The sequence below is a fragment of the Mytilus galloprovincialis genome, chromosome 8, assembly GCF_965363235.1.
Source record: "Mytilus galloprovincialis chromosome 8, xbMytGall1.hap1.1, whole genome shotgun sequence".
NCBI classification, from domain to species: Eukaryota; Metazoa; Mollusca; class Bivalvia; order Mytilida; family Mytilidae; genus Mytilus; species Mytilus galloprovincialis.
In genome coordinates this window covers 87,991,900-88,003,359 of record NC_134845.1, presented here as the reverse complement: position 1 = coordinate 88,003,359, position 11,460 = coordinate 87,991,900, and the positions used below count along the sequence as shown (strand labels likewise).

Below are 11,460 nucleotides of genomic sequence, written 5' to 3'. Positions count from 1 at the left end.
TTGAAGGCCGTACGTGACCTACAGTGAATAGTTGTTAATTTCTGTGTCACTAAATTTTGATCTCTTGTGGAGAGATGACTCATCGGCAATCATATCACATCTTCTTTTTTTTGTATTAAGTTGTTTGCTGTTGACACACTTTTTTCAATTTTCCATAACATGATGATACAATGAACAAAATAATATAGTGTTGCCGTAAATAATGTTTTTTAGTGATTTGTGATCGTTTAGATTTTTTATAAAATGGCATTCCTATATTTTTTTATTTTTTATTAGTTGTTTGGACAATTTCGTAGTTCACAACCTTGTTTATATGAAACAGCTGGACAGATGTCCCAATTAGGGTTGCTACACAATTTATGCGTAATTCTGATTCTACTTTTTTTAAGTGTCCTTTCTAAAAATAGGATTTTGTATTTGATAAATCATTGTCTATTTTAAGCTATTACTTTTACAGGTCTCTTTAAACGACAGGTTATATTTATCTAAATCTATGTATATACATATGAACCGTTATTGAAATCTCCGTTGGTATTGTTTGATTTCGATGACTAACACTAAATACAAGCTTACTAACGTATTTCTTCTAATTTAATCTGAGTTCTAGGAAAAAGTTTTACCAAGGTATAAATATGACAAAATTTTGAAATTATAATCATAGCAAATTTAAACACGAAAGAGATCGTAAAAGGAATAAAAACAAGTAAGTTTCATTTTATTTTCTTTGTTTATTGAGTAATTCATTAACAAAGTTAACTTTCACAAAAATACGAATTACGAAAAATTAAAAAAAATATTTTCAGAATACTTAAGCTATAATATTAACATGTTGCATTTGTTGCCAAAAATAATTCCTCTGACTTTGTTAGTAGTTAGATGTTGGTAAATAATTTAAGTCCATTCAATATGCAAAGTAATTGCCTATAAGCACCAAACGTGTAAGTTTGTAATAATTTTTTTTGTCTTATCTTGTCCTATTGATATCCTCTTGCTTTGAGAGATTGCAAATCGCATGTTTTCATGTACAATAAAGCAGACATGAATCGTTCTTTGCAAAAAATATATATATATATACATTGAGAAATCATGGAATCACTTTCAAATTAATAAATAGCTGTTATCATAAAATTATTTTAAGTCTTTAAATTATCGTTTTTTTTTTTTTTCGTTTGTAGATCACAAGCGAGTGTCACAATGAGTTTCAACGAAGACATCAGCGCAGTAATTATTGACAACGGTTCTGGAATGGTTAAGGCTGGATTTGCCGCAGATGATGCACCAAGATCTGTTTTTCCCGCAGTTACGGGAAGACCAAAATATCAAGTAAGTGTAGTTCATTTTACGTCTTACATGAAAATTTCACAGTGTCTAAAAACATTTTTTTCTTCTAATAAAACGTCAAATGTGTGAGTCATCTCATAGCTGGTTTTGTAATTTAAAGATAAATGGATACAAGGATAGTTAAATGCAAAATTCAAACTGGTTAAAATTATTTGTTTTGCCTTTTATCTAATTTTCTAATTTAAAAAATTTCCAAATATAATTTTAACCAATGCGAGTTGTTAGATGCAATAATGTGGTTGTAATACTTCTGTTTGATACGATGTGCTTTCCCTTAAACTCAACGTGTTTATAAATCAAACCAACCATATTTAATTTGTCAGATTGTAATGGCGGGAATGGGAGGAAAAGACTGTTATGTTGGGGATGAGGCCCAAAGTAAACGAGGTATACTGTCTATGAAATATCCCATCGAACATGGAATAGTGACTAATTGGGATGACATGGAGAAGATCTGGCATCATACGTTCTATAATGAACTGAGAGTGGCACCCGAAGAACATCCGGTTATGTTGACTGAAGCACCGATGAATCCAAAGGCAAACAGAGAACGAATGACACAGGTACAGTAGAGCAAATAATTGTTTAAATCAACAGAGAAATAAAAAATCTTTAATTACATTTTGCTCATCGACATCCCAAAGTTATGATTCTTCTATTCTATAAGCAACTTTACGTATCAACAATGGTGTCCTTGAGTGAACTGTTGTTGTAACACATCAAGAAATGAAGTATGAAATACGAATAATGATGAACAAATGCGCTAAACGTATCATATGATTCAGAAGCTACTAGATATGTCTTTGGAACATTTTTTCAAACTTAAAAAACTGGAAACTATCGGCTGCCGTTTTTTTTTTATTTCATTTCTTTTTCCAAAAATACGCTCATTCGTATTTATTAAGTTTGTATCTTTCGGTTATAGTGACATTAAACACGCTTAACGGGATACAACTCAATTCAAATATGTGCTTTATGTTACTTATGTCGATTTAACGATGTGGGGCGACATTCGTAAATTTCTTTATTAAAACACGAATCAGTTTGATTTTGAATACCGATTTCAAAATATAATTGATATAAAAGAATCATAACGGAATTATAACTAATTGAAGATGATACAGAGAAATTCGTGTATTTTTAAATTTACTGATGATTTAATGAGATATATATTTTTTTTGATTTCAGACAATGTTTGAGACTTTCAACACACCAGCATTTTACGTCGGTATCCAGGCTGTTTTATCCCTGTATGCATCAGGACGAACAACAGGAATCGTGTTTGATGCTGGAGATGGAGTTTCTCATGTCGTACCTATATATGAAGGTAAACACATTGAAATATCATTGGACAATATTTTTGCTATTTTCCTTTATACAAACGTGTAAATATTTTTGATTGAATACTATAAAATGTCAGACACTCAATTCAATGAATTTTACTTAATCAAAATAAAACAATGTTTTATCATAATAAATTGCACGTAACGTTTGCGGAGTAAGTTTAATTGTGGCATCACACAGATAATCTATCAAATGACAATCTGTCATACTTGCCGGAAAAAATGTGATTCAACTAAGGTTCTCTTTTAATTATTGATTTTTATGCCTTCATTTTGATTCGTTGTCAATTTCCACATAAACTTTTCGACCACACAGAATGATTGCAGCTTGAATCAAATGAAGCAAAAAATCACATTTTCCTTAAAATCAATAACAATGTTACATAATGTTGTTGTTTATATTAAAGGATATGCTTTACCCCATGCCATTAAAAGACTAGATCTCGCGGGACGAGACTTGACAGCCTACTTACAGAGGATACTGCGTGAAAGAGGATACTGTTTTAGTAATTCTTGTAAGTAGTTTTAACATGATTTCTTATACAAAATGCTGCTTTAAAAGCAAACCACATAATTAATATACTAATATATACATTTGTATATAGGGAGGATGTCCAGTGGCAAACAGATTTATACAAATGAACGTCTTTGAATGTAGTCCAGTTGAAAATATTTTATGAAGATACTTGTATATATATAGAAAGAATGTCCAGTGGCAAGCAGATCAAGAAAATATAGGAAAATAGTTTTTTCTCGGATAAGCTTAACAGAAAATAGTTACTAGTAATATAGTTACAGTATATTTAAAAATAATCTTCCATACATAAAGTCCAGTTGCAAATATTTCATGAATATTCACGATCGGTTAGATATAAATGAAATACAACTATAATCAATGACCAACAGAAAACAAGAAGAAACACACTGTAATAACAGAAAAAAGAACTAAATATACTCATACAATCGGAAGTCTAAAAGTATTAAAACATCTGACTATTTGTTAATGTAACTTTGAATGACTTTGATTTAGACAATTTTTATTTCTTATTTTAGCTGAACGGGAAATTGTCCGAGATATCAAAGAGAAAATGTGCTATGTTGCTCTTGATTTCGATCAAGAACTAGATGCTTCTGCCAAATCTTCTCAAATAGAAAAGAGCTACGAACTTCCAGATGGTGGCGTAATCACTATTGGAAACGAAAGATTCAGATGTCCGGAAGTTTTGTTTCAGCCATCGTTTACTGGAATGGAGGCTGCCGGTATACACGAGATGCTCCATAACTCAATCACGTCAACAGATATTGACATCAGACGAGATCTATATAATAATATTGTATTGTCCGGTGGTTCAACAATGTATCCAGGTAAGTAGTTATACCAATCAAAGAGGGTCGCTAAAGAAGGTCGGGAAGGGGTATATGCTACTAAGAACTAGAATTCAAAAAAGAAAAAAAATCAAAAAATAATAGCCGATACATTCTTTTTTAACCCATTTGCACTAAAAAACAGTAAACTGACCTATAAACTGAACGGTCCATTGAACGATGAAATATTGCGAGCGGAGCAAGATGACATCGAACACACATATTGTTGTTTTAAATAGCAATTTTATAGCATTCTCGTAGAGATAAAGATAGAGTGAAAGAAATGTGTACAACATAACAGATATTTTTTTTAATAAAAAAAAAACCACAATAGAATAAGAAGTATATAATATGATTTTTTTTTATAAATACAGGTAGAATTAATTAGTTTTCAAAATGTAAAAATATGGGTAAATCATGTTAACTTTATGTTATTTGTTTGTTTCAGGAATTGCAGATAGGTTGAAAAAAGAAATGGATGCCATCATCCCGAATTCGATGAAAACCAAAATAATTGCCGCCCCAGAACGGAAGTACTCGGTATGGATTGGAGGATCTATTTTAGGATCACTATCAACTTTTGGACAGATGTGGATTTCTAAACAGGAATACGACGAATGTGGACCTAGTATTGTCCACAGGAAGTGCTTTTGATGTGGATGCAGATATATCTCGACAATATATAGTTTTATGTGCAATAACAATATCAAAGTGACACATTTTGTATATTGAACAAATGGGCTTTCATGTAAATATTCTCGTCTTTGATACGTTATTTTTGTTATTTCAATCATGATTGTTTTTGATATCATTGTCATTTTTTATAATTGATAAACATTTGTTATTTATTTAGATAAAATATTTTTTGAATTCATTATTTGTTTTTTTTCTTGTGGCTGATATTTCAATTTAGACAGGAATTATATTCAAAAGTAATAAAACAAACTGGTATCTTACGAAAGAGGGATATAGGACTGCATTGATTGTGTAAAAGAATCTTCCTCGAATTGAGTACGTATTTATCTGTGTACTGTTACCCTATTACAGCACATTGAATATTCTGCTCAGGGCTTCGACTTAATACAAAGCAGGGTACATATTTATGTCGCTATTACATGTTCTTATCATAATCTGCATTAAGCATGTTATGTTCAAACGCTACTGTAGACGGAACCTTATAACGCTCAGCATAAGAGTAGGTAGTGACACCCTTGGGTAAGCTTTATATATCTATTTGTATATTTGAAGCACCACAGCTACATATATTGGGTTAAAATTTATTATATACGAAAAGGTAAGCAGTTACTTCACCTGCTCCGTTAGTGATGAACATCGTGTTGCTCATAAAAAAAAGCAGGTAAACAATCAAGTCATTAAATGTAGTCGATGATATTAGACGAGATCTATATAATAATATTGTATTGTCCGGTGGTTCAACAATGTATCCAGGTAAGTAGTTATACCAATCAAAGAGGGTCGCTAAAGAAGGTCGGGAAGGGGTATGTGCTACTAAGAACTAGAATTCAAAAAAGAAAAAAAATCAAAAAATAATAGCCGATACATTCTTTTTTAACCCATTTGCACTAAAAAACAGTAAACTGACCTATAAACTGAACGGTCCATTGAACGATGAAATATTGCGAGCGGAGCAAGATGACATCGAACACACATATTGTTGTTTTAAATAGCAATTTTATAGCATTCTCGTAGAGATAAAGATAGAGTGAAAGAAATGTGTACAACATAACAGATATTTTTTTTAATAAAAAAAAAACCACAATAGAATAATAAGTATATAATATGATTTTTTTTTATAAATACAGGTAGAATTAATTAGTTTTCAAAATGTAAAAATATGGGTAAATCATGTTAACTTTATGTTATTTGTTTGTTTCAGGAATTGCAGATAGGTTGAAAAAAGAAATGGATGCCATCATCCCGAATTCGATGAAAACCAAAATAATTGCCGCCCCAGAACGGAAGTACTCGGTATGGATAGGAGGATCTATTTTAGGATCACTATCAACTTTTGGACAGATGTGGATTTCTAAACAGGAATACGACGAATGTGGACCTAGTATTGTCCACAGGAAGTGCTTTTGATGTGGATGCAGATATATCTCGACAATATATAGTTTTATGTGCAATAACAATATCAAAGTGACACATTTTGTATATTGAACAAATGGGCTTTCATGTAAATATTCTCGTCTTTGATACGTTATTTTTGTTATTTCAATCATGATTGTTTTTGATATCATTGTCATTTTTTATAATTGATAAACATTTGTTATTTATTTAGATAAAATATTTTTTGAATTCATTATTTGTTTTTTTTCTTGTGGCTGATATTTCAATTTAGACAGGAATTATATTCAAAAGTAATAAAACAAACTGGTATCTTACGAGAGAGGGATATAGGACTGCATTGATTGTGTAAAAGAATCTTCCTCGAATTGAGTACGTATTTATCTGTGTACTGTTACCCTATTACAGCACATTGAATATTCTGCTCAGTGCTTCGACTTAATACAAAGCAGGGTACATATTTATGTCGCTATTACATGTTCTTATCATAATCTGCATTAAGCATGTTATGTTCAAACGCTACTGTAGACGGAACCTTATAACGCTCAGCATAAGAGTAGGTAGTGACACCCTTGGGTAAGCTTTATATATCTATTTGTATATTTGAAGCACCACAGCTACATATATTGGGTTAAAATTTATTATATACGAAAAGGTAAGCAGTTACTTCACCTGCTCCGTTAGTGATGAACATCGTGTTGCTCATAAAAAAAAAGCAGGTAAACAATCAAGTCATTAAATGTAGTCGATGATATTATAATTAACAAGAACTATCTTTAAAAAGATATCCGACGTATTTAAATTTGAGTATATATTTACAACTATCATTTCGATAACCTTGAGAAGCACAAAGATACCATTTAAATAACGTTTTCTCTGTTTGTGTTCAGTATTCTCGGTCCTCGTATCTTTCTTTTTACATTCACAAAAACCCCGCAGAAATCTCACATGCGTAGGTGCGTTCTAAAGTCATGTACGTTCGTACAACAAAGTTTACATTACAAAACATATAATTGTCCCGATTAAACAGCTGTCACGGATGCAAAGAGCTGTTTGAGAAACAATTATTTTAATAAAAATATAAATCTTTGTAATTAGATCTAGTTCAAATATTTATAGTCTTTCACTTGCTTTCCATCACGATATAATTAACGAGACGTTTTTTCAAAAACAACCAAATCACCCACCATGACAGCATTTTGTCCAATCAAAGAAAGGATGTTCGAGCATGCGTATTCTGTTGCCATAGTTAAGCGTCCTTAAGTTCAAAGGGCACAAACCGAAACTATACCGAAAAAACCATCAGGTTGTATCTCCAACAAGAAAAAGAGGACATATCCCTGGCCTTGTGTGACTAAGATGTACCATATGCAGATGAATATAATGTCGGGTACTTAGTTTGCTAATGAGCTGATACGATACATATGGGGTTATTTAATTCTAAATGGGATCAGAGAGCTCAAAAACAGTAATACTTATAGTACAGATGATCAAAAATCATTCATTTAAATATTACCAGTTTCTAGTCCGGCCGATCGGGAAAAAAATTGCTCAAATTATGAGGAAAGCACCAAATTTTGCATGATGGTACATTTTGGTGTGATAAGCAGTATTAGCTATGGACCCACCCTTAAAATTCAATATGGCGGCTAATTTCAAGATGGCCGCCATACATTCTAAAATATTTTCCAGTATTGCACAAACCACAGGGGATTTTATGCTGGAAGCACAAAATTCAACATATTTGAATGATTTGGTGTACTTTTGTTTTGATCTATCCTTGAAATTCAAAATGACGGCTATTTTCAAAATGGCCGCCTTGGAAAAAATGCAAAGATTCAGTATCAGTATTGAAAATTGACCTGAATTTAATCATTTCATTAAAGTATAGTGTCATTTGAATAAAAATTTTAATGCTGGTATCTAGAATGAGTTTATTGGTCTCTGTTCTAGCTCTGGCCTTTTACTTTTCCCTGACTTGTCATGTCATATACAAAGCAGTAGCTTTAATAAAAAACTGCAGTAGCAGTTTTCATTAAAAGCAGCAATATTTTTGTCTTAGGTCACACATAAAAGCTGTGATTTGAGATTTATCTGCCGTAAGATATTATTCAATACCTATCTTATTTCTTGGCTTGCAATATTTTGCACTCTGAGATATTATACTGTGATGTTAGAATTGTATAACCACAAATCAGTCAAATGGCAGGAATTGAGGATAAGAAGGACACACGAGTATTGAAATGGCAGAAACTGAATCACTTGGGGAAAGCTGAGGACAACTCAGAAATTACTTTTCAACAATTGTACCATTAATTTTTAGCAGATAAGAAATCTAATGCTCAAAGAACAGCCGAGATTGACCGCAATATAAAACAGAGCAAAGCGCGAATTGATAAAAAATGTTTTGGTCTCATAACGATGCAAGCTGAATAGAAAGAGGCAATGACAATTAATAATGATATGGGAGCAATAAATCAGAAACTTCAGCAATCTGAACAGATAATAGACGACAAGGCTAGTGGTAAGCGCTTGACAGAATTGACGGTCAGAGCAATGAAAAATTCAACGCTGTAGTAGACGAGCTGACAGCAACTGAGAAAGGAGACACAGTTCAATTTAAAAGTGCATTTGAACAGCAGGGTACTTTCCAAAAATGGCATCTGTTGTGAGTGAAGAAGCGAAATCAAGAAATAAAAATTCCTGCAATAAACACATCATCTAAGCCAAAATTTTACCTAAGCTAGTACAACGCAGGTACACTTAAAGTACAGAACAAACTCCCTGCCTTGGGTCTTTCCCCAATTATTTCTCATGACCATCAATCGCACCAACTCTGTTGAATGCAAATTTAGTGTCTTCACCTAAAGTCGGAAGTTCTATGTCAGGGCCATCTGCCCTGATGAGACAGTTCAAATTATTCAACAACAACCTCCATTTAAGAACAGAAACCTCTAGTACTGATCAAGGATACCAGGTTCAGAGTAGCACATCATTACAGAAACAATTGTCTGAAAGTGGATCTATCAAGTTTCTCCAATGCTGACTGCAGTGCCTACTAACAGTATCATTACTGTCGAGTCAATGGCAAATCCTCCTCCTCCCACATTTATTACTCCGATTATGACAACATCATCAGCTCCTTGAGCTCTAACAGGCTTGCCACAACAGCAAGCTGCCTACACTGACCGATCCAGGAAAGGACAAAGGAAACAAAAAGACAGTGGCATCAGATCTTCTTCAGATTCCTATGTGGAGAGAGAGTATACACGATGGCAAGAAAATTTGGTGCAAGGAACCACAGCCGAAGCCCACAGCTAAAAAAAAATTCAATGGAAGAGGATCCATGACTTAGATAAAGGCAACAGTAGTATACCGCTGTTCAAAATTGATCAATCGATAGAGAAAAAAAAAACAAATCGGGTTACAAACTAAAACGGACGTTCATTTACCAATTTGAACGGACTACCAGTAGACGCCAATGGGAAAACAGGAACAGATGTGAAGTCTCTTAATTGCCTGGCTGATGTTGCTAAACATATTTAACCCCGCCGCATTTTTGCGCCTGTCCCAAGTCAGGAGCCTCTGGCCTTTGTTAGTCTTGTATTATTTTAATTTTAGTTTCTTATGTACAATTTGGAAATTAGTATGGCGTTCATTATCACTGAACTAGTATATATTTGTTTAGGGGCTAGCTGAAGGACGCCTCCGGGTGCGGGAATTTCTCGCTACATTGAAGACCTGTTGGTGACCTTCTGCTGTTGTTTATTTTTATGGTCGGGTTTTTGTTTTTGGAGTACTCTCGCAAGGTAAACACAGATGATGATTCCAAGGCCTTAAGAAAAGCACTTCAAGAAAAAAGATATTCAGACCAGATTGGAACCGATGCATTCCTCCATAGGTAAAGTTAAAGATTCTGCAATGTATGTAAAAGAGAGGAACCCAAAAACGATCAACAAGGCGTTTAAACAATTGAAAACCTCAATATCCAACCAGATATATGAACCAAAAAATGCCACTTATGCCCATAGGCAAGTCTCCCATGCTGTTTGCGCAGTATCACTGACCGAAAAAGGGAATATGAGCAGTCCTTTGGAAAATGAAGTGCGTAACCTCACTCAAATTGTCACAAAACTAGCTGGTGCTACTAGTATGCTTTCAACTAATCAACGTAACCGTGGATTAGCCGATCAATATAACCCTGGGCCTTCTGATCAATGTAATCGTGGAATTATGCTTTCGACTAATCAGCGTAACTGTGGATTGGCCGATCTATATAACCTTGGGCCTTCTGATCAATGTAATCGTGGAAGATCACAAAATCAATGGTGGATCATCTGATAAATATACACGTGGAAGATCCCCATAGCACTATAATCGCGGTAGATCGCTAGATAAAAAAATATTCAAGTATAATGCCTATCGACCAGCAACAACCCAACCAAGCCAAAGATGACATAGTTCCTAAGGACAACGGTCGGCATCTCCACATAAAAACTCCAGAAGGCTCAGTTATTTCAGGCAACGGTCACCTTCACCAGGATACAGAGCAAATCAAAGCACAACCCCAACAACGGAGTTTTTTAACAACAACGGGTCGGACCAGAAGGCCAACGCTCGACTTCTAAGTTTATTTGCCATGAAACAACACCTCATGACAAAACCGAACAGAGGCCCATGTCCTCGTCCGATATTGTCATCAAGAATAACCAGTAGAAAAAGCCTAGCAGTACGAGGTATTATATATGACCAGAATGTGAGCATAAATGTGGACACTAGTACTGTTTCAATGATAACATTTAGTGAATGAGAAATTATTTCCAGTAGATATTGAAGATTAGGAGACCGTAGCGATATGTTGTTTAGATGAACAGCTGGTTACTGGGAAAATTATAAAGAACACCTCTCTCGACATTGATAGACTAAACATACACTGGGATGTAGGCAAAGCGCCCTTAACAGACAATGTTATACTTGGGCTAGATATTATGGACACACTGGGCCCGGTGATAAATCTGAGTACTCCCACACTTACCATTAACAACAAAGTGATAAATGCGGTATTTGTTAAGATCCGTTAATAGTGAAGGATAATTTGACGATATAGTGGGTACGACAGATGAAAACCTGATACAATTTAAGTGACGTAAGACGTGGCATTGAGGAGACACTTGACAAGGTGCCCCGACACTGCCTCAAAGTTACTGTCATAAGTTACTAAATATGCCACAACATTTAACCGACATATATCAATGCTCTTCAACTTCGTACTTTATTTGGCCCTTTTAACCTTTTTTTAATCGAGCGTCACTGATGAGTCTTT

The 11,460-nt window shown here is 33.8% G+C and overlaps 1 protein-coding gene across 1 annotated transcript; it reads left to right on the top strand.

Annotated features, from left to right (window-relative positions):
* Nucleotides 1–614: 614 nt before the first annotated feature.
* Nucleotides 615–4,704, top strand: LOC143042767 (actin, cytoplasmic-like). The gene is made up of 7 exons (XM_076215227.1): nt 615–703; nt 1,176–1,323; nt 1,665–1,904; nt 2,530–2,668; nt 3,092–3,199; nt 3,738–4,049; nt 4,498–4,704. Exons 2-7 carry the CDS (start codon nt 1,195–1,197, stop codon nt 4,701–4,703), a joined length of 1,134 nt encoding a protein of 377 aa, XP_076071342.1. The 5' UTR covers nt 615–703; nt 1,176–1,194; the 3' UTR covers nt 4,704.
* The last annotated feature ends 6,756 nt before the right edge of the window (nt 4,705–11,460 follow it).